The 24,260-nt window shown below is 37.8% G+C and overlaps 1 protein-coding gene across 4 annotated transcripts in view; it reads left to right on the forward strand.

Annotated features, from left to right (window-relative positions):
* The window catches only part of FAM13A (family with sequence similarity 13 member A), a 107,131-nt gene that overhangs the window by 50,057 nt on the left and 32,814 nt on the right, over positions 1-24,260 (forward strand). For 2 of the 4 annotated variants that reach the window (XM_072405507.1, XM_072405506.1), the window contains exons 9-11: positions 14,755-14,796; positions 21,011-21,052; positions 22,042-22,224. In XM_072405507.1, coding sequence (XP_072261608.1) covers positions 14,755-14,796; positions 21,011-21,052; positions 22,042-22,224 — 267 coding nt within the window. Of the gene's footprint in view, positions 1-3,564; positions 3,767-13,694; positions 13,844-14,754; positions 14,797-21,010; positions 21,053-22,041; positions 22,225-24,260 lie in introns of those variants that run through there. The other 2 variants (XM_072405508.1, XM_072405509.1) reach the window with 2 other exon arrangements.

Genomic DNA, 24,260 nt, shown 5'->3' on the forward strand with positions numbered 1-24,260 from the left:
AATGTTTCTGGAACAGTGAAAATAATTTTAAGGGTTTTTCTGGGGTAAAAAGGGTGGAAAAGGCTGATTTTGATAATTATAAAATTATAGTTGTCTTTTAGATCTACCTTAATGCAGCTCATAATAATGCAATGTAATGCATATTAAACTTGTGTTTATAGGGTAATAGGGAAGCTCTCCCTGGTACATCACCAATAAAATATTTCTTTAAATTAATTTGCTATGGTTTTATGTATTTAAATGTACAATTGATTAAGCAATCAAATCAGACTTTTTTTAATGATTGCCTAATTCTAAGTTCTAGAAAGTCCTTGCATATTCAGTGTACTCCTTATCCGCTGAACTTTACTCCATAGGCTGGGTAATACATCCATAAATAATATAATGAGTTGTTTCTTTGATTAGTCATCAGCAGTAAAATAAGTACAATATTAATGATTATCACAAACTTTGTTGGCCCATATTTTAACTTTGCATCACTAGAAATTACCTGATTTTCTTCGTAGAACTTTTCAACTATACAAAGTGTCCCGGTGAGTTTTCAAACTACTGTTTTTAAATAGGAAATTAAATTGTAACTTTACCACACACATACATTTAGTTTTGAGGACTGCAATGGTCTGTAAACTCGACAGACAAAGTAAGTCCTCTGTCGAGAATGGTGAGGTTGAGGGCAACTGCCACCAGGTGAATCTGGGGTTTTATTTGCTGGTGGTATTTCAGGTACCTTTGTGCAACCAGGATTGTAACCTAAGGAAGGCAAAGGTACACTGTTCGAGATTCATGTAACTTCTCCTTGGTTTCAGATTATTTTTATGTGTTATTCCACACATTTAGACAACAGTCAGGCAATTTAAGTGCACCACCATGCAACTCTGGACTTGAGATGAATGAGATGTGGTTCTACTTTTTGCCCAATATCATTGGAGTTATTGGAGCTCGGCTGAAGTGTATACGAAATTATCAGAGTTTGTTGATATTGATGATTTTAGTACAGTTTCATTAATAGTAGAATAGCTGGTCCACTAAACAAGTAGATTTAGTAGTTGAACTACAATCTTGTCACTCTTATTCACTGATGCATAGATTGTAATTGTTGATGATTTTATTTTCATATAGCAATATTTTTTTATACTTAATATATTATATTATATATTTTTTTATCCGAGGAGTATGTTCATTGTTAAAGTGTTAACTATCCAGGTATTATTTAAATTATTGATTTTTTTTTTTTTTTTTTTTTTTTTTATGTGCCAGGCTTTTTTAGTTTTGGATAGCATACTGCAGGTCCAAAAACCTCACAATAGTCATTTTCACTTACCAATATTGTGTCAGTCACCTGAGTTGTTCTTCCTGGACTGTGCAGCGTTCATGTAATGACATGTCAGTGGTGTTTAGTCATTAAGTACTGTGATCCTATACTGGACGGAGGGGGACATAGACAAAGTAGTGTGTGTGTGTGTATATGTGTGTACATATATATATATATATATATATATATATATATATATATATATATATATATATATATATATATATTGTGTGTGTATGTATGTTCAGGTGCTCACGCTGTCATCAGCTTTTTTTTTTTATTTTTTTTTTCCTCGATCCAGCATAGGATCATAGTACTCCGTGTGTGTGTAAATGTGTATGTGTGTGTGTGTGTGTGTGTGTGTGTGTGTGTATGTATGTATGTGTGTGTGTGTATATATATATATATATATATAAACTAAAGTGTCACTAACACTTGTCTGGGTAAATGTTTTTTTTAAGTGATTGTAAACCAAGGATGTATATGCCACCAGAGCTGTCACCTTCAATAACACATCATTGCTGACCTCTCCTGAAATAGTTTGGTCTCTGTTGTTACTGACCATATACCCTGAACGGGTATACAGCTAAGGAATTTCAATGTTTGTTTTCCTGCATAGTTTTCCCAGGTGTGTGATGAAATTGAAGCCAAGCATTCTAGCATTGAAGGATAACAATGCAAAACTTTCTATTACTCTAAATAGACAACAACCATCTTTTTTTATATACCGGTATTTTAAAGTCATGATTATTGCTAGACACAAAAGCTTAACATTGTGTCCTGATTAGTCAGGTAGCCGCTTTTAGTGGTATGATTGCATTGTAGACTACTAGAATATCAAGGCATTGCACATAATCCCACCATTACTGGAACAGACAGACCAACCCCTGCATTCTCTTAATATTAGCATTTTAAAAATGTCACAGCTGCAATTTTAAGAAACTGCTCAAGTAAACGGAGACTGTCCAGTTCCAGAAATATTAGTGCTTGTAAATGGAGTAATATGGAGGAGGCATTACATCAGGATTATGTAGTGTCATGATCTGTTCCTGCTCTGGGAACATGACAGAGAGCTGTATAAATGTCTGGCCAGAGACTGTGGCCTCCTTGGAATGAAGCTTTCCTAAGCAGATTGGGAACAAGGTCTCTTCAAGAATCAGAGACCTATCTCACCAACCCACACACAAATACCAATGGCTGCTCAGGAGATATCTTTATTTGTAGCCATGCAAGTTATCAGTATTAAGATTTTACATTGTCTAGGAAACACATCCTGCAAAAAAACAAGCTGATAAATCATCCACAGTGCTGTCCATTTACTGTATCACAAATCCACAACTTTTAGGGGAGATTCTTTCTTTTCCAGAAACATAAAAGGAAGAGCAGAGACATCCAATCTTACTGTTCATGCTTCCTGTCCTGGGGCCATCTGCACCCATATTTTCTTTTATGGCCATCCCCAAAGACAGGAAGTGAGTGAGAATCTCTATAGTGGGGTCATAGGTGAAAAGAAGAACCTGACAAATCCAAAGGGTCTGCAGTAATGTGACGAGGTGTCATTACTTAAATATGGCACCTCTACACGCCATGTCAGTGCATCGCTTGACATTGTACCAACATGTGTTAGATTGTAAGCTCTTAGGGCCAAGTCCTCTTCTCCTCCTGTCTTATTGTTTGTATCTGTGCGTCATTGGCAACCCATTATTGTACAGCCCTGTGTAATATGTTTGTTCTAAATAACTACAGTTTTATCAAATATATTGGAAAAAATAAAAACTATTGCTGCAGAGGGAAGTGGGAATGGTTGCAGCAAATAAACTTGTAAATAGGACACACAGCTGTTGTTAACATTTAATGTTAAGAGTGTGTTCTGTTCTAGTCTCCCATTAATGTAATTGATTTATGTCACGTAAAAGGCAGCCGTCAAGGCTTTCAGACGTATGTGCTGAGGTGTAAACAAATGACTGTGTACCTTAGGGCCGTATACTACGTGCCCCGAGGAACATAGCCTACACAACACAACAACTGCAGGCCTAGTCAGAGCCGTAACCCTGACTACCCTGTGAGTCTGCTCACTAATCCCTCCCCTTTTATGAGGGGAACGTAGAGAGCCAGCTATTGGACAATCTGACATGATTGACTGCTCTCTACGTGAAATCACCAAGGGTAGTCAAATTATAAAGAAGGCGGGCCTAGCATCGGGAAAGCCTCCTGACAGATTTCCTGGTGTGACTGTATTGTGATGGGAGGGGGAGAGGGCAGAGAAGAGCAGCGGCTGCAGGAATCCAGCAGATAAGAGGGCTGCTCCTCATAAAGAAGTTTGATCGCGAATCTTCTCTGCCATCTCTACTTGTCACGCCCTTATCCTGCTGGAGAAGAAGGAAGCTGGACACAGGGCACACTGCATCGGGCTCCTCGGAGTGGGATGGCCTGTGAACTCATGTCTCTGCAAAGGTAATCTTCCTAGCAACAGCCCACCCTGGCATTCCTATGTCTCTGCATGGTGCCATGTGTGTGCTATACAGGCATGCCCATCACCAGGCTTACTGCCAGCTCCCATGTGTATGTTACGACTGCTACCTGATATTTGTTTTCATCACATGCATGCCACTCCTGTCTGACAGCAGAATATATGCAATGAATCATTGGTTCACTGTCAGGTTATGTAATGTATTTATTTATTTCAGGGATATTTATTCCACTGGGTTCTGTAAAACCCATACTGTATCTTAGGGAATAAATGCAGCATGATTGTGTGCTGCATTGCTGCGTCCTTCCCCATCCATGCATTGCTGCGTCCTTCCCCAGCCATGCATTGCTGCGTCCTTCCCCAGCCATGCATTGGTGATGGCACAGTGCAGAGCTGCCCCAGTGACACTGCAGTGCCTCTGCCTTGCCATCTTGTTTACTTCCTGTCATACAGACACAGGAGGGTGGGAGGTCATACAGCATTACTCTGCACAATCTGTCAGCCTGCTCTTCTGGCTTTTCACACATGGTGCGTATTGTTCAGGTGGGAGATCTTGTGTTACAAAGTGGTGTAGTGCATGTAGATCAGGGATAAGATAAATAACTGCTGATAAAGAACTGCTCTGCAGAACTGCTCTGCATGTGAAATAAGACATGATTGCTGATGCCAGCTAACGCCCCCTCCTTAACTTGCCAGCTGGCAGAGAGATGGAGACACAAGGTTGCCAATGCTGATAATGGCACATGTAATGCTAGGCTGATGTATTCTAACATATGATCTCTTTATACCTGTTACTGTAATTTGTTTTTTCTAGTACCAGTGATATGGTAATAGTCGTACTATGGTGGTGGGCACCATGATGACTCATATGTATGTAACATCGCGCATTATATTTTGTATGAATAAATGGATGAGTGATGTATAGAGTAAATATTCACCCCCTTTACACTTAACAGGAATAAAATGAATTTTTGGGGGGCTTTTATATGTTCCTTTTCTACACAAAGTGTGTAATGTTAAATTGAAAAAAAAATATATATTTATAGATTAAAATGAGGACAAAAAAAAAAGTCTTAGCTGCTTAAGTATTCACACTTTTTGAGGAACTCAAATTAGCGTTGATGTGACCAAATGCTTTTATTGATGTATCACATGACCTCAGGATCTTTTATTTATGAAGTACCAACATATTACATAGTGCTGTACAATAAATATTGGGTGCAGGTGACAGTGCTGTATACAAGTAGAAATTTGGTATACTTGAGAAGATGACTTTGGCTATGTACACAGGTGCAATAATTATCCTTGGAAACGAACGATTACCATTGTCTGATAACTGTAACAAAAAAGTGCACAACGGCGCCGCTGGAAACAAACGACCGTCCCCGCAGATCTGATTGGGAGAAGATCGTACGCTGTCTATTGTGTGTACGGTCGTTCAGTGATGGTGGATTGTTCTGCGGTACACTTTCTCCGTTACATGTCACTTCCTGCATCGTTCAAGCGATAGTATCTAATGTTTGTACATTATTGGTGGATTATATTTGATTAATTTGTTCAAAATCGTGAATAATCGTTGATCGGTCAATAATTGTTCGCTTTCTAAGGATAATTATTGCAGGTGTGTACGTAGCTTTTGCCCAGGAAAGGAATATTCTGGGAAGAGGGGATAGGATACAATGTTGCTATTTGTTCATGCTTAGGATACAATGTTACTATAAGTTTGAACAGGTGAATTTTGTGTGTTTGTTTAAAAGTATTTAGGTACGAGAACACCTGTAGGTGCAGATGTGCAAATTTCGTCGCTGGAATCTAAAGCAAGAATCTGACATGTACAGCAGTCACCCGATGTCATTAATGCATCCATTAGGATGGATCCACGAATGACCGATAGGGAACAACTATTATACAAGTGAAAAAAGAAAAGCATAGCCTGATGCCACTCATTTGTCCTCCTCTCTCCATAGAACAGAATGGGTGCTGTGTGTACAGCCCTTTTTAGTTCATCTGTCACTAAAAAATATCATGAAAGATACTGATTGAATGAAAATTGTATGATCCTACGCTGCCTAAAGTACAGCAGTAACCTGGGATAACTTTGCTGGGCTTTAGGGCAGAATAATGGTGAAGAAGCCCATTGCCAAGGGACTGATCAACATTCAGTGTTGTGTGTGTGTGTTTATTTTCTGTGTTCTGTTGGGACTTTTCCCATTCCTGCTTGAAAAAACACCAGTAAGTGGGTATAAATATATCCAAAGTGTGGGCAACCACTGGATTTGGATTTGCTGCTTCTTTCTGTTCTGGTAGCTACCATGAGAAATGGCTTGGGGAGGGGGGGATCTCATTAAAGAGGATAGAGGTTCTAAGTGAACCATATGTCTCTCAGGAAAGTCAGAACCTGGAATCCCATTTTTGGGAGTACCAACCCTTAAATGGCTATGAACCTTATAGTAGATAAGAAGAAAAGTTAATAATATTCCATGTAATAACTTTTGGAAAACAATGTGAAACTTCAATAGTCAAGAGACAGACTTGATGGCCCACTTAGTCTTTTTCTGTTGTCCCTCTTCTATATGTCTGGGTGGGCTAGCAGCAGTTTTAGACTATAGAAGGTAATGCACATTTACACATATTTATTACAGAAAGATCAGTATTCTTCCACAGGTAAGATTTATTCTAATAATTGGAAGATTTCTAGAACAGCATAGGAGAAATTGAATACTTTAAGCAATAGACTGACACTGAATTCAGAATTTTTACAAGTAAATGAGCACAATTTTCACATTACAATATTAGGAAATGGTGTTTCTCTATTTTATTTTACTGGCAGCATTTGATACTAGATTGATCAAATAGAAATTCCTTTAGCTTTCCAATATAACAAAAGAACAACTGGAGGTCAGTATTGTGGTATATTACAGAATAAGTCATATAGTAACTGTAGCTGGAAATGCTCATTTTATAGCTGTGACCAAAAATGTTTGGTTTCAAATTAAAAGTTGTATTCTTTAATTAAGGATGAAGTGTCCGAGTTGTTTTTGGTCTAAGGAAAAGCAGTGATTTGGTGTATTATTGAATAGAATAAGTTGAAAACAGACCTCACATGATAGATGCAAAGATTGAAAACTATGTAGCTTTTGGCACAATGTTACTTTATCTTATATATAGGCATTTCTTTTATAAATGTTGTTTATTTCTATTCAGAATGTTGAAAACCTAACTCATTGATGTGTAAACAAATGTGGTATAACTTTTATACATACACATTGTAACTTTTTTGAATGAACTGGTTTCTGTAGTTGTTGTATACCATTGATGGGGCACAAATGGCTTTATGTTTTGTAGAATGTGTGCAGCCACAGCGATAAGAAACTCTTTCAGATGGTACTGTACCTTGCAGTTACACCTATGTTTTACTGCCAATACTAAAGGCTCAGTCACACTTTATGCATTGAGCTTTAGTAGACATTGGACTCCTCTCTGTTATGCATCAAACACATCCTGCAAGCAGACAGGTTGTGTCTCATTGGCACAGTACTGACTATTTCTGATTAGCAGACATCCCCTTTAAGGTTTCCAAGTTATCCTTTTAATTACAGACTCGCATGAATTATGCAGTGTCTGAGCTTATGTGGCTGATGAAATCGGGCAAGGCATTGACTTTAATGGAATCTGTAACAGAGCTAAGTACCTGTCTGAGAATGGCTTTGACCCAAGAAGCTGAATCTCATCTCTGATGTCCAGCCGATGCTTCTTATGTAGGTTTATTTTTTTCCAGAACATTCTGGTAATGCAGCTAGTGTACAGTATGTGTTTTTTTTATTACACCATAGAATCCCTATTGCATGGTATACTTATGACTTCTGTTTTGACTTCTGACTTCTGACATCTTTTTTTCAGCTAATTGCATGAGCAAAGAGCGTGGGATTTGAGCAAAGGCCATGGGATAGCTTGGAGATCCAGTACACCGAGTACTGTTACTGTGCTTATAAGGAAGAGAAAAAAAAATTACTTTATTTTTTTATTCTTGGAGACAGAAATAGGAACCATCTTCCATACCAATAAATAAGATACATAATGGCTTAGCTTGCATTTATTTGCTATTTAATTATTAGGAGTAGAGCTCACCTTGCTTGTCATGATCCTTTTTGAGCACATACAGTAATGTCAGTAGTCATTTGCAGGCCTTGCACAAATTATTTTAATGACAGTGATTTTTATAGTAGTTGCTTGTTTTTCTTTTCCTGTTTGTCCTCTTCATGTTGTCTAAGCAGCTGCTGCCATCAGTTTGACCCATGCAGTTGCTGGTTCCCTGAGAATGTAACATGTGTTCAGTATAGTTAGGAGCATGTATCTAGACAGGAAAATAAATATTCCATGTGTTGACATGCATAAAATGATATGCTTACATCACCGCATTATATAATTGTACCGTGGTTTTGTAGAAGCTGTCATTACCGTTCTCTGTGCTTCTGCCTAAACTTGCTAATGTTTTATTCATTTTCCAAGTAAAAATATAACAATTTATTAAAGCAGGCCAGCACAAAAGTATGGAACCCTTAATCATCTCCTGTGTTATCCCAGTGATAACAGGCAGTGCATCCAGTACAGGGATTGCAGCATGTAATGTCGCAAGAAGGCCATATGCTTAACCCCTGATTGCTTATGAAGGCTTCTATTCAATAAATTTCAGTATTCTATATTGCAGTGTGGTAGAGAAAGATTATCATTACATTCTAGTAAAGCCAAACCATGACTGTGGAAAAGCGGTTTGAATAATTTATTATTAATATACAGTTTATCTCTAGGCAGGTAGCAGAATACAAAGGAAGAGTACCCGATAGATACCTGTCTTAGGCTACATACACATGCTAGATTTTTGTCGTTGGAAATTTTCTTTTACAGTCATTTCCAACAACAAAAGACTGAAGAATGAATGAACGAGCGATATACATACAGTGCTGTTCTGTTCTATGTTCTGCTGCGCTCTTCTTCCTTCACTTACATTGAGGTTGTCGTCTTCCGTCGTTCATGGATCTGTCCTGGTGACAGAGGCTGTAAACATGTCAGATTATCGTCCGAGACCCAGCCCTAGGGCTCGTATTTGGCCGATAATTATGTTACGTGTGTACGTAGCCCTACCCACCAAGGAATTTGTAATTGTGACCAGATAATTCTGTGATCTGATACCCCTGCTCGATAGAACAGGCAGGTTTTCATGCTAAAGCAGTATGTCATGGACAGAAATCCAACCCCAAATTTCAAATTATTCCAGCACATTAATGTGTTATCATCATGTGACTCTCCTTATGTCATCACGTATACTACAGTAAAGTCTGATTGACTACTTATTCTGATCCTTTTTTCTCCACATAAGCCTTCTATTGGAGAATATATGAGGCAAATGTCAAGAAAAGTTCCTGTATTTAAAGTGTATGCAGAGGAGTAATTGCATTTTTTGTTTTAATTTACCACATTTTGAGCTGTCTCCAAAGCAAGAGGTGAGAAAATTCTACAGTCGTGACATATTGTCCTATGACAACTCTCGAAGATAGAAAATCCTTTACTACAAAGACATTTCCTATCGCTTCAAATTGCGTCCTTAGGACAAGAAGTGAAAGGAAATCTATCCAGCAAGAATAAATAAAATAATGACACGGGTATTTCTTCTTCCATACAAAATGTGTTTGTTCCCTTTTTTTAGCCACTATCAGTACCCATATCCTCATACAAAGGGGATAAACATACTGGTAAACATACTGAACAAATAAATATATAGAACAGGCTACACATAGGTAAAATTATTTCTACGTGTGAAAAAATATTGCAATTTGAAATGGAATTATACTCATTGGTGGGTGTTGAGCTCTTGCACATACTTACCTTTGTCGGGCCACTCTACAGAGATGACAAGTCTAGAATCTTGTCATCACTGCGTCCTCTGAAGGTACCACTTTCGCTGCCAATTGTGTGACAGATCTCTGAGTGCATTATTATCCTTCTTGGCCATGAGATGGCCACTGATGATGTGTAACTCCTGCTGTTACATGGCCTCCGATGGCTGGCTCTGTATGTGGCCCCCGCTGCACACAGTTCTGAGCTCTACACTACAAAGTGCAGTGTAAAGCTAATACAAAAAGCCACCAGGAGCCATTAGTTTAGCAGCAAAGTCATCATTCATTTCTAATAAAACCATTTATCTAAATAAAAAGAAAACCTGAAACTTTAAATCTGTATTTTTGGGTCTGAGTTTAAACAGAATAGTTGATAAAACACTATCCATTTTCTTAAATGCCGTTCTCAGAAGATACCAAGTAGTCTCCCAGTGATGCTTGTGTGATGAATACTGTATACGTATCGAGTTTATGAAGAATTCTCTCTGAAGTTCATCTCTCACCTCCGAAGCATTGCTCTGTGTGCGGCCTGGAACACACAACTTTCATCACACATAAATAAATTCTTCCTAGCTCACGTGACTGGTCCACTGGTTTATTAGGGCCGAGGATGCTCTCCGGTCTATTTTGTCCTTGTTTGTAAATGATTGCATAAAGGGCAATGTTAACATTTTCTGAATAGGCGGTAATTGCCATATTTAGAGCCATCATATGACCAAGTAATGTATTATACAGTAGTTGCATTTGTATTACATAAACCCCCAACCTCGTGACCTCATGGTTGTAGACATTAGTTTCCATAGTTTGTATTTTTATGCAGATCCGATATTATATATACTGAGCAGGAAGATAATCTGCTCTCTTGAGTGGCGGAAGTACGCAGACAGATTGACTTTCACCTAAGCAGCATTATACATTATCATCTGTCATATTAAGTGCTTAATGCTTGGATAATGACCACTGATACATTTCTGATGTTTCACGGAGGTTCTTATGTAACTTGTTCAGCAACGTCATGCTAATATTTAGTGCACTATTATTTTCTCTATAGAGAGGTAGATTTGGTGTAATCTCTGCGTTCAGTCCTTGGCCAATTTGGTCTAACTTTTACATTGCTTTTACTGTACACTGCCGATAAATACCTTGCTGCCAATGTGTTTATGGCGACTAATGAATATCAGTATCTAGTTAAAAAAATAAAATATAAATGGGTTTTGCCTCACCCATCATCTGTTCCACTTTTTTTTTGTACCTAGATTAAGTGATGTAAACAGTGGTGTTATAAACATATAATGACATTAAATCCGTAGTCCTGTATATCCTAGTAAACAGTGTCACATTAGTGATCCTTAATGCAGGGCCTGTGAGATTTGGAATGCACAGACCAGCATCTTGGGCTGACCCTGTAAGCAGGTATTGCTTGGAAAGAACTGGTTGCAGATGATTGGTCAGGGTGGAGGCTAATTGTACTGTTCACATTGTGTACTTTGCCTCCAGCATAAAGCTCACACAGAGCCAACTGACCTATTTTTAACTTGTTGAAGGATGAGTATTTGTTTGAGGTTTCATGCACTGGGATGTACTAATGACATGTGAATCAGGAAAAGTTAAATTGCTAAATGCTGAAAAGTTAGAATGTGAACTATGTAGGTTTTTGTTCAATAAAGCTGTTAAAAGATCTGGAATACCCATGTAATTAATATTTGGGAAAACATTTCTGTATATTGACTGGACCTTTATTGGTCTAGTCGGTCTAGTCTTTTTCTAAAGCAAAACTGAACATTTTCTCAAACATTCCCTCATAGGGATCTTCCAGGTCTGTGTGTTTTCAATGGCAGAAATTGAATCCCACCAGGGAATGTTTGAGGGAATGTCAGCTTCCCTGTTTCAAACTAGAGCCTATTGAGTGTTTTCCATGTGAGAATCAATATAGTTTTGCCAGAATAAATTTTCTTGACTAATGATAATCAATTCTTGCTTTTCTGAAGGATCCTTAAGTCCTGACTATTACCGACCCATTCCAGTGGCTAATCAATATACAATGCATGTAGTGCCAACCATAAGTGCATTTCAATAATTTTTATAGCTTGGCCATTGTAGAATTTGTCCAGAATAATAGAGCACAAGCTTAAAAAAATGGATATTTTCTGACTGGCGTGAACTTGCGTTTTTAAATCCCCCAAAAAAGCAATCAAACTCCTCAAATGGCTTGATTTCCTATTGATGCAGTGCGGTAGATTTAAAGATGAGGTTGTAGCATCGGTAACTTTGGACTTTTGTGGACTTTTTGTGGATTGTTTAAACCCCAACAGATATCCAGTCACTGTAATGTTTACTGATTCCTGATTGGGAAAATATCCTCTTTTTTTTCATGATATTTGGCCAATAGACAAATTGGGATGATGGCATCTCAATGAAAAGTTGAAGGGTTCTGACACTTCCTACCTGGGGAATTGGGATTTTGGCTAAGAAATGCCAAAATAATGACCTTTTTATTCATGCTGAAAATGTCTTTGCAGTAATCAAGCTTTCCATACAGTTAGTCAAAACTATTTAGGGTTTTTTCCTCTGCCTTTCTACTCCCTTTCTAGAGTTGGCAAGAATTCCCTTTACTTCTTGTCCCAGAGACATAACAGAGAGTGAGAAGAAATCTTACTCCTAGACTGTTGTAATCAGAACAGCTGTCCACTTTTGTAGTTCCACTTTCAGCCCTTGCTGTCATGACAAGTGTAACATTTAGCATTTTCCATCACTTTGTTACAGAAACAATGGTCAGGTGTACAAATAGAATATATTAGGGCACAGACAGCAATAAAACTTGACAGAACATGAGACCATTCCCCCCTACTCTGTCCTTCACTATAAGAAGTGGTTTGTCTCTTTACATGCATTTTTATTATTTAATGTGCACTGACAAATGAAAGCTAGAAACTATTTTTATCCTTCATACTTAGCTCAGGTTTAGGCTAAAGAAAAAAATAGTAGATTTGGATATGTCTGATAGGAAAGGAACCTCTGTAGTCAGTAATTGGGTTACTACTAGTTCAACAGTTCGGGCAAAAACAGTCTCGCGCTCACCTCTCCATCTCATCCCTCCTCTAAAACTGACACTGGACCGGCAATAAGATTTGTAAGCACACAACATGGACCCTCAAGAAGTAAGCACCTGGGAGTAAACAGAAGAAGTGATATTGGGGTTAAAAGATTTGCGTTTTTATTATTATTGTTATTATTTAACCAGTTATCAGTTAGAGTAATAGGGGGATCATCAGCATCCCAGTATTCATTTGGTATAAACTAGCCTCAATAGATTACCATGGATATTAGAATGTATGAGGGGCAACAATGGGAGCTTCATCAATCTGAAGTTAGGAGCTGTACTCACTAAGTTCAGCACAGTTGTGGTTGGTGGCAGATACCAAAGAAAAGGGAAAGTAAATCAGTTTAACTACTGCTGGTACTTTTTTTATAGCAAGATCTAAATCTAGAAATTAGTCATAATATGAAATATTTGCATAAAAGTAAAATGTGACTTTAATTGTACTTAGTAGTCTAGATCAATGCCCATTTCTGCATTAAACATGTATGATCTGTTTTATGACCTGTGCTTCCTCTCGGTTTATAGTTCAGCTACCTTTAATGGAAATGTCTGATGTTACCAGAACATAGTGTAAATAGTGTGTGTACTGTAGATGTGTAATCATATCTCTGACACAGCAATACAGAATGCAAGCAGGAAGCTCATGGTGTATGTGTGTACACTAAACCACGCACCTTGGCAGATGTCCTTGTCTATCCTTTTAGGTTCAAGAAGCACAATCTGGAATAGTGTGTTGTGCGTGAACTGCATCCTTGTGCCCGCACAATTAGCCTGAACAACAAGCAATACCAGACCGATTACTCATCAGAAAGTCCATGAGTTTGTTTTGATATTTAGCAGCATTCTGTCCAGCTCTATCAGTATGTTACAGCACACTTGTCTGATCATTTGTTACTTGTAGCCTGATTGGGGTTTCAGTAATCTTCCACGGCCGAGAGAATGACCTTGGCTGTTCCTGTGCCTATTAAACACAACAGCTGCAGCGTTGTTGTACCAGTGCACTAGTACAGCAGGCAGCGTACGACCAGTGTTAGTACATGGCAATGTTGTCCTTCAAAGTCATAAATGTAAGTATTCTATTCTATTTTGTCTTTTTTTAAAAAAGGTATAGCTCATTTTTATTGTATGACGATCATCAAAATGTATACATTGTCAAATTTTATGCTGAAGTCACTTCTGAGAGTGTGTGGAGAATAAGTTGTTACTAATGAACTGTTTATTATGCTGATAAAAAGTCACTTACTGTACAGGAATAATTTTTATAATACAACTTTTTTTTTTTTTTTTTTATACACATGCTGATGAAAGATTTTATGTTTTTATTGTTTTGTTGGCATTTATAAAGTAACAGCAGATTAGTATGATAGGGCAAAGTGTGTCCTGTGAGGGGTGCGGAATGACATATTTTATGGACCATGGATTATGGCATGGATCGCATCAGATTTTGACAGCTTGTACATACACCAGCAGGTGGCATGCAGAGCTTGAGAAAGCCCACAATCCTTATTGGTCCTGGACAGATCTCATTACACCCAAGGAGTATTCTTGTTTTTCAGATTCTAAAAAGTGCTGGGGTTATAGGGTTTAAAATGTAGCTTGTGTATGGTATCCAAGTCATGATAGAATACATAATCCAATTATCTATAAAAGTAAACCCATCCTAACTTGCCAAGTGAAGACATCTAGAAAATATAGCGTATTGTGATTTACAATAAAACTAGCCTCTGCCTTTAACAGTTTTCTATGGATTAGATGCATTATGAAAAGTTATTTTTTAACTTACAAACTGACCATTTACAGTTTGTTTGTAGGTGTCATGTTGGCTTTAACAGTTCTGTGCTAGCTAAGCCACTGTTGTTACAAATCTGATAGCACCTGCTTTTGGTTAACATCAAAAGGAAGGAAACACTTATAATGTATCTGGTGTTCCAGCTCCTCTGTCCACTGTTGGTTGGTAATGTTTTTTTTTTTCTTGCAGCTCTCAGGAAGATGAAAGGCCCATGTCCCCCTTCTTCATGAGGTAGGTTTGCTATCGTTGTTTGGAGGGAATATGCATATTGGTAAAATCCAATGTATCTTAATAATGCAAAAGTTGTATTAGAAAAATATTTCTCATTGGTGAATTGTATCAAGGTGCCCAAACTGAACCCACAATGTCCCTGTTTTTTATTATAGGCATTGCTGTACACATGTAAATTTCACCCTAGGCACCCTATGTGCAAAGTTTAGGTTAGGGACTGGTGGTTTCTAATGATGCAAACATTCCTTTTTTTTTTAAACAGTACTAAACCCGTGATACTCGCCTATCCTTGTTCCGTCGTGAAGGGTGCAGCCATCTCTCTCTTATTAGTATTATTATTAATAAAAAGAATTTATAAAGCTCCAACATATTACGCAGCGCTGTACATTAAATAGGGGTTGCAAATGACAGACCAAAACAGACAGTGACACTGGAGGAGGAGAGGACCCTGACCCGAAGAGCCTACAATCTAGGAGGTAGGGGAATTAACCTATCTACAGCCATTTTACCTGACCCTGCTGGGATGGCATAATTCCTATGTAGGTTCACAGGAATTAATTTAGCCCTGTCTGATGGTGAATTTTAGTTCCACTTTAAGTGTGTCCCAAAATAAAGCATGTGGTTAAGAATCACTATGCCTGTTTTTGGCTTCTAAGAACAAATATTCCAATGAATGTGACCTAGTCTGGTAATTTGCTAATGAACTACACTTTAGTACTGTTACCACAATTCTCATACTTGTGCAACAGACCTCTAAACACAATGCATTTGTATCAGTGCTTTGCTAAAAAAGACAGCCTTGCACACAGCCTTTTAGAAGCATTTTAATTGACCCGTTAATGCTGTGACTGTATTGGCCACTTGGCGTTTAGAGTTTTTATATACAATCATACTACCCTATTTACAGGCAGTTCAATCCAGCTTCCAATTGCATAAGCAACCAAATTAATTCTTGTAACCTAACACCAACAGATTTAAAGCCACAGAATAATTCTGATTCAGAAGTGTTTGGTGGTATATTCCTATTTTTCATTCTTGGCTTTAACCTGGAACTTTAACGTAAACCTGGATGAATTTCATTGTAAACTGAGGTGTAATTGACTAGCAAAAGTGTTCTTTGAGGACTTTATTTGAGCAGCTTTGTTTTAAACAACAGCATGATTATTTAGTAACCAGAAAATATTTATGAGGAACTGTGCGATATACATTAAGGGTGAGTTTCTCTCTCTCTCTCTCTCTCTCTCTGTCTGTCTCTCTCTCTCTCTCTCTCTCTCTCTCTCTGTCTGTCTCTCTCTCTCTCTCTCTCTGTGTGTCTCTCTCTCTCTCTCTCTCTCTCTCATAATATATATATATGTAATATATATATAGTCATAATACAGTAAATAACACTTTGATTAGCCATAACAACCACCATGAACAAGCTTTAGCTGTAAGCTTGTGGTGGCTGTAAGTTTAGTTAGGATGTAGTGCTTTTTTGGGCGGTAAGGCATCTTGAAATGTACCAGTATGCATGGTGGGAGGGAGCAGGCAAGCTTGGACACCACCAGGAAGTGACTGAGTTTTACCTGATTAGATTGGTCCAGGTTTGAGTGGTAAAGGGGGGGGGGGGGGTGAAAGTTTCTGCTGGTATGTGACATCTTACTTTCTAGTAAGCTGTACACAAAGGAGCATAATAGAGCAGGTATTCTGAAAAAGATATAATTCATTCCTGCATTGAACTTGCATTACCTTTTCCCTTTAAATGCAGTCTGGCGTTTTATCATTAATTTAGGAGAAGTTTTTGAGTTTTGCTACTGCTACTTTGACCTTCAGTTGAATGTAAACAGAACTGTTGATTAAAGTCAGAGTAAATTTGCTGTAGGTGATAGTGCGGCTGCATTTACCAAATCTTATATCTAGATTTATAAAAGAACCTTTTGTTTACAGCAGGTATATCCTGTACTGTCCGGCCACTGTAAATGAAGCAGCCACCAGGTTTTATAGCATCCGGTAGGGAAAAATAAATTGATAAGAATGTTTGCTAAAGCTAACGAGTCGGAAATGATATAGTTTTGGGTTACTGATCCAAGTGCAATATGCTTTGTAGTCCTGTGGTGACAGTGTGGCTGTGACATCATTAAACAGATGACGAATTCCCTGTCAGCAGTCAGGAAGTATACAGAGTTTAGAAAAACTAAACTTTTCATGTATATTCTTTAATTTTAAAGTGTCTTGTCTTTGAGTTTGCAGCTTTTCTATCTTTTCTTCCTACGCAGTCTGTGTTGTAGTATGAACGTCAGCTATCAATATCTGATGCTACAGATTTGCATGTAATGAGCCTTAATTTTTTCTAACTATATTCTTAAATTAAAATTTTTTTTGTATCAGCATTCTATACACTTTATCAGTTTCTTTGGTCATACGGAGCAGGATAAAATCAAACATTGTGACGGTCACTTACGAAAATAAGTCATAAAGTCTGAGAAAAAAGGAGCAACGCTTTCAAAACCCTTACACAGCATTCTTACTCATGGGAAGAAAGATTACAGTGGACCTACTAACATGCTTCTAGTTTCAGGATAAAGAATTGTCTGTCATTTAGAGGCCATTTAGTAATAAGGGATAGTTTCAAGTGCTTTTGATAACTGATTGCAAACACAAATTGTACATCCCTTTGGAAAGTATATGTACTGTAGCACGTTCTTTCCAGATTTGCATTGATAAGAGGAGAGGAAGGGCTTCATTTTGATGGGCTGCTTGCTTGGAACATTCTTTGTTTAGATCAAACAGGTGTCTGTCGCCCATTTACTGATTGTCTATAGCCAACCTTTATTGTAATTGTTTTATCACATTTCTGACTATACATTGCTTTGGCATGAGAACTTTTTATAGAAAGGGACTGGTGAATTCCTTTTTGCAGTTAGCATTCTTACCTTCCTGATCGCTCCATGGAGCTGTCAAAATAGCTGAGCTGCGCTTTTGCAGCTTGGTTGCCAAGAGACCTGGCACATCCCGGCTTCCCCTGCGGTTGCTGGCACTGGATGAACTTCTGTACTTCTGTGTGGGAGTTTTGTCATCCCAGCCAATTAGGATGGCCAAAGATCACAGAAAGGATGAAGGTTTCGGTGCCCTGCAACTTTATTGGGGGTAGGTGAGTATCAGAGTTTATTTCCGCTTCACAACTTTTGTATGCATTTCAACAACGATTATACTGTTAGTATAAAATCATTGCTCAGGCCAATCAATGTAATTGAATGATGGTAAGAATGAAGGCTAAACTGGTGTAACCTGTATTTAACCAAATAAAATTTACTGGGCAATAAGAATATTTGGTAAAACAATAGGCTTCTCTTATTGGAGGACTTCATAAAGGCCCATTTAGTTTTGAACATTAACTTGGTTGTACTGTACTGTTGTACAAAGTACAGTGAGCACAGAGCTTCATTCATTGATATATACCAATGTAAACAAAAGAATGCATCCATTATATGCCAGGAATGGGTCATTACAGCCAAAATGTGATTTATTAACTGTTTTGTGGTTCCCATGTCGATCTGATAGCCTTGACCTGTAAGGTAAATCCCCTCTTGTTGTGACAAAATTAAATCTGTAATATGATTAGCCAAACTACAACTGTTCTTTGTTTTATAAAGCAAAATTCCATTCCAGACTGCAAGAAAAGGAAAGCTGCCTAAACCCAGTGAACTATAAACCAATAAAGTCTGCACCAGTCCAATGATTACTTGCTGAACACTACTTTCATCTGTATTTTGATCTGACACTACCAATAATTTTTATTAACATTTCCTAAAGCAGAAGTTTAAAATACATTTTTAAATGAATGAACAGGCAGGCAAACAGACATGCAAAAGGCTTAATTCACAAACCTTAAAACCGCCCCATGGTCACTTTCACCACAGCGCTGGTTCTTGAAGAATCTGGGTCTGCACATTTGATAGCGATCGGCAGTGTGCGGTACTAGTGATTCATTCTCTATTGAGCTGCCACCGGGAAACACTACATGTAGCGTCTCCTGGGAGGTAGCAGTTCCCTGGTATGAGGAAGCAGTAAACGCACTGTAACCCCATAGCCTGGGTCATCTCCTTTTTCATTGTTTGTATCTGTCTGTCACTTGCAACCCCTGTTGTATGTACAGTGCTGCATAATATGTTGGTGATTTGTAAACTTTAATACAAAAATACCTCTCTAATTAATTATTAACTTGGGGGAAAGTTGCAGTAAAGTTGCAGGAATGTGTCTTATGTATTGTACACATTCCTTCAGTATACATTTCTGTACCATGCCTAAAGGGGAAAATTAACGCCAGACTTCACCTCACTTGGGCTTTTTTGCTGTAGATTTTCCATCTCCATGGAATATGTTGTAGCAAATGCAAATAGTGGTGAGGTTTGAATGTATATATATTTTTTTTTTTAACGCAAACATTTAAATGGCGTAACTATTTGCTTACGCAAATATTTGTTCACTAGGCAAATCTGCAGCTATCTATATGCCTCTTGTGGGACATTCTTGCACAATTTAAATAGTGGTGGCGAAAGCCAGTGAATTGTCCCTAAGGAAACAAGAGCTGCAGAGCGGTCTGTGGGGAGTTCACCTCTGGGAATTTATATGATATGTTTAGGAGCACATCGCAGCCTGGGGATGGTGTAGGTTGGATCTCGCTTGTAATCCTGATGGCTGTGTTTGCAGGTATGACCATATAGATGTAAGGGTGGTGGTTACTATGAATCCAGAGGTAGATGAGAGATATTGTTATGCTGAGCGGTCAAACCAGGGGTAGCATTGTCCCCTATACCTTTTGTCACCTATGCTATGTGCACACGTGCTATGGTACAGTCTATATAACTATGACATTCTTTGAACTAATGTGTGCTCGGAATTGTATATCTATTTTGTATGCTTTCTTCAGTAGGCTTCTAATGCATGAAAGCTGAAACCTTTGACATAGAATCATGTTACATTTTCTGATGCCAAAAATAACCCAATATTTATTCTGGCGAGCCTCAGTTGAATTATAATATCTGAAATACCACTTGTCAATATTGTTTAGTTTTTAGACTGCCAGTAGGTTGATGTTTAACAGTGTCTGACGTGAGAAAAACATCATTAAGGTGGGGAAAACAAGGCACAAAACATGTCTTTAAAGTGACCCCCTTCTTTTAATTGCACACTTAAATAGAGCTTCATCCATAGATTGAGGAATATGTTTACATGTGTTGTGTTTTGGAATATTGTATGTTCTCCTAAAGCAAAAAAATATACCCCGTCTTTCTTCAGACACTGGTGACATAGCCACTGCCTTCATGCTGCCTCCTGGAAAGAGTTTGTAACAAAAGCACATCAATAAGGGCTCAGACCTGTGGAAAACAACCAGCACGGACAAAGATTTTAAACTAGCAGTGGACAGCAACTTAGAATTTTAGAATATTTTATCATTTTAGAAAGTAATCAAACAAAAATGTGATACTTGCAGTTCGTATTATTGTTTGCTTCATTCAAAGTGTTTGTGTTAGTTATTTGGCAAATTGTTACATCACCACTTACATTTTTGCGGTCTTGATCCTCACTTTACAGAGATCCTTTGGTTTCTTTTTCTGTGATCACTGTCAGTGGAGCTGAAGGGGATTGAAATCTCCCTAAAAGGGTTACTTTAAACAGCAAAACCCTAGCAATAAAAAAAAAAAAAAAAAAATCTTTTTATTTTGTTGTGTACCCCAGTTTGAGATCTCCTATTGATGCAGTGACCACCTCCAACAGGGTTTATTGTGAGCAGAAATATTTTTAGATATAGAACAACACTAGAAACATTTAGAAAAAAATGAGTAAAAACTTTTACAAAGTTTTCTAATTATGTGGTATTTTAAATAAAATATCTTCTTCTACTCAAAACTATTAATTAGGTTAAAGTTACAGAATGAAACTCTCTGCAGATTTCTCTATAATATCTTTTGTAAGGTCATACTTTAGTGCAAGGAAGTCAGCCTAATTCCGCTAACATGGGGTACATCAATAATAAAGCAGTTTGCATTATGTTTGTGTATAGGGGATTAGATCTAGACAGAGGATAACATTTTAATCCAATTTTGGAGATGATGCAAACCTTCTCAGAGGGGATCAGAGCTGGCTGTGGGGCTGTTTTTTCTATTGCCATTGTAGTGTATAGTTTGACAGAAGTATGCCACCTAATGCAACTGTTATTCTGTTCTTTCTGCAGCAGTCACGTGGCCCAGGTCAGCTCCGTCCCTGCTGGTAGAGAGTAAGTGACTAAGCTTTTTGTGTGCTAGTGGGTACCTTTAGATTGGAGGTGAGGGCAGTAATTAGAATTTACAGACTTGAATGTACTGAATTATGTGCAGCTGAAAATATTATAATTATTGCATAAAGTTACTTTTTAAACACTATCAATACTACAACCTTAAAATATAAATTTTACTTTTGACTAGTTTTTTGAAGTGAAAAATATATTTGGTGACTACATTTCAAAAGTTTGCGTTGTGATCTTGGGTAGTAAAATGATGAAAAGAGTAATAGTAATATGCAATCTTCCATGCCCTGTAACAAACTACAAGATTTCTGATTCCTTTGGTCATCTGTGAAAGCCAGCTTCTGATAAAATACCATGGAATGTTCTATTATGTTTAGCATTTTATGGTTGACTAGGACAGATTTTTGTAAAATATTTTTTTTTATCTTTAATAAAGAGATATGTAACAAACTATACATCCTAAAGATAGCTTTGGGAAAATACATTTCCAGCTTAAAAATGGCTTTAATGTTGAAATTAGAAGCCAGTTAATCAAATTGAATAAGTGTTTCCTTTTAAGGTGCCAGGAAATCTGGCTAAAATTGAAAGGTTCCAAAAATATTTTGCTTAAAAAAAATCTTTAGTTCCTAGAAGTAGCTTGTTACTCCACAAGCATGCAGATCCTCTTTTAAGTACTTGTTTACTTTAAGTGATGTAATAAATACTGGTTTGTTGGCATCCCTAATTCCTGTCTGCTAAATACACATAGGCTGTTCTTTCACTTTTTCTATATCTCTATGGTGTGATATCTCTATGTTTTTCATTAAATGGGAGCCGTGTCTTGGAGGTTTTTGGTTTATCTCAGTGTGTAAAGTATTCTAATTTATTGAGGCATAATATTGAAAGGGACAACTTAAACTTACATTGAGAATTTACATGCTACATAATTGATATGCTCAGTGTGCATGTGTCACCTGCAACAACTCTTTTGCTATTCACAGACTTTTGGAGAGGACAATTAGGAGTGCCGTGGAGCAACACCTGTTTGATGTTCTTGGTCCTGGAAGTCAAAGTTCAGAAGAATCAGAGTCTGGAACATCTTCACCTTCCACAAGCCTGTCTGCAAGACAGAGGAGAAGACATCTGAAAGAACAAGATGAGAGTCGGAAAAAGCCCAGAGACATGTAAGAAAAGACTGGGACTTTACTAGTATTCATTAGACTGAAATTAGACCTATCGGACACAGTTCAGACATTTTTTCTGTGCTGAAAACATAATGCTTCTCCAAAAAGCTCTGCATACTAAACTGTGCCATTGCATACCACCTATGTTCTCAATAATTACTTAATATGATCAGTCTGTGTATCACTTACAGAGGAAACTAACCACTTATGTTGTGTGCAGCAATTTTATACAAACAAGCATCTGATGTCATGTGTTGTTAATGCAATAATTCTGATTGTGTGACACTGGATCTCTAATAGATTGTGTGGGTTGTGTTAAAACACAATTCTTACCTTGGAAAACAGGTTTTCTCAGTTGTCAGGAATTAAAATATAATATCAATAGTAGTTAATATAGCAATGCATGGGGCCTAAGGATTAGAGGGGCCTCTAGAAAAATTCCATTGTGCCATTTTTTTTCTTTAGTACAGTGTGTGGTGACCAAGCTGTCTGGCCTCAATCAGCAGTTTCTATTAAAAAGAGATTGAGGGCTGACTTTGTGATCACTTATTCATTAGCATATGTACAGTTAGGTCCATAAATATTTGGACAGAGACAACTTTTTTCTAATTTTGGTTCTGTACATTACCACAATTAATTTTAAATGAAACCACTCAGATGCAGTTGAACTTCAGACTTTCAGGTTTATTTGAGTGGGTTGAACAAAAAGATTGCATACAAATGTGAGGAACTAAAGCCTTTTTGTTTTTTTGTTTTTTTAACACAGTCACTTCATTTCAGGGGCTCGAAGGTAATTGGACAATTGACTCAAAGGCTATTTAATTGGCTGGTGTGGGGAATTCCTTCGTATGTCATTACCAATTAAGCGGATAAAGGCCTGGAGTTGATTTGGAGGGGGGGGTGTGTGTGGAAGATTTTGCTGTGAACAGACAACATGCGGTCAAAAGAGCTCTCCATGCAGGTGAAACAAGCCATCCTTAAGCTGGAAAAACAGAAAAAACCCATCCGAGAAATTGCTACAATATTAGGAGTGGCAAAATCTACAGTTTGGTACATCATGAGAAAGAAACAAAGCATTGGTGAACTCTGCAATCCAAAAGACCTGGACGTCCATGGAAGACAACAGTGGTGGATGATCGCAGAATCATTTCCATGATGAGGAGAAACCCCTTCACAACAGCCAACCAAGTGAACAACACTCTCCAGGAAGTAGGTGTATCGATATCCAAGTCTACCATAAAGAGAAGACTGCATGAAAGTAAATACAGAGGGTGCACTGCAAGGTGCAAGCCACTCATAAGCCTCAAGAATAGAAAGGCTAGATTGGACTTTGCTAAAAAAAAAAAAAACATCTAAAAAAGCCAGCACAGTTCTGGAAAAACATTCTTTGGACAGATGAAACCAAGATCAACCTTTACCAGAAACGAGGCAGTGTGATGGCTTGGGCGTGCATGGCTGCCAGTGGCACTGGGACACTAGTGTTTATCCATGATGTGACACAGGACAGAAGCAGCCGAATGAATTCTGAGGTGTTCAGGGACATACTGTTTGCTCAAATCCAGCTAAATGCAGTCACATTGATTGGGAGGCCTTTCATAATACAGATGGCCAATGACCCAAAACATACAGCCAAAGCAACCCAGGAGTTTATTAAAGAAAAGACGTGCAATGGCCAAATCGGTTACCTGATCTGATCCCAATTGAGCATGCATTTCACTTGTTGAAGACTAAACTTCGGACAGAAAGGCCCACAAACAAACAGCAACTGAAAGCCGCTGCAGTAAAGGCCTGGCAGAGCATTAAAAAGGAGGAAACCCAGCATCTGGTGATGTCCATGGGTTCAAGACTACAGGCTGTCATTGCCAGCAAAGGGTTTTCAACCAAGTATTAGAAATGAACATTTTATTTTCAGCTTTTTAATTTGTCCAATTACTTTTGAGCCCCTGAAATTAAGTGATTGTATAAAAAAAAGCTTTAGTTCCTTACATTTTTATGCAATCGTTTTCTTCAACCCACTGAATTAAAGCTGAAAGTCT

The sequence above is a fragment of the Pyxicephalus adspersus genome, chromosome 3 (genome assembly GCF_032062135.1).
Source record: "Pyxicephalus adspersus chromosome 3, UCB_Pads_2.0, whole genome shotgun sequence".
Classification (NCBI taxonomy): domain Eukaryota; kingdom Metazoa; phylum Chordata; class Amphibia; order Anura; family Pyxicephalidae; genus Pyxicephalus; species Pyxicephalus adspersus.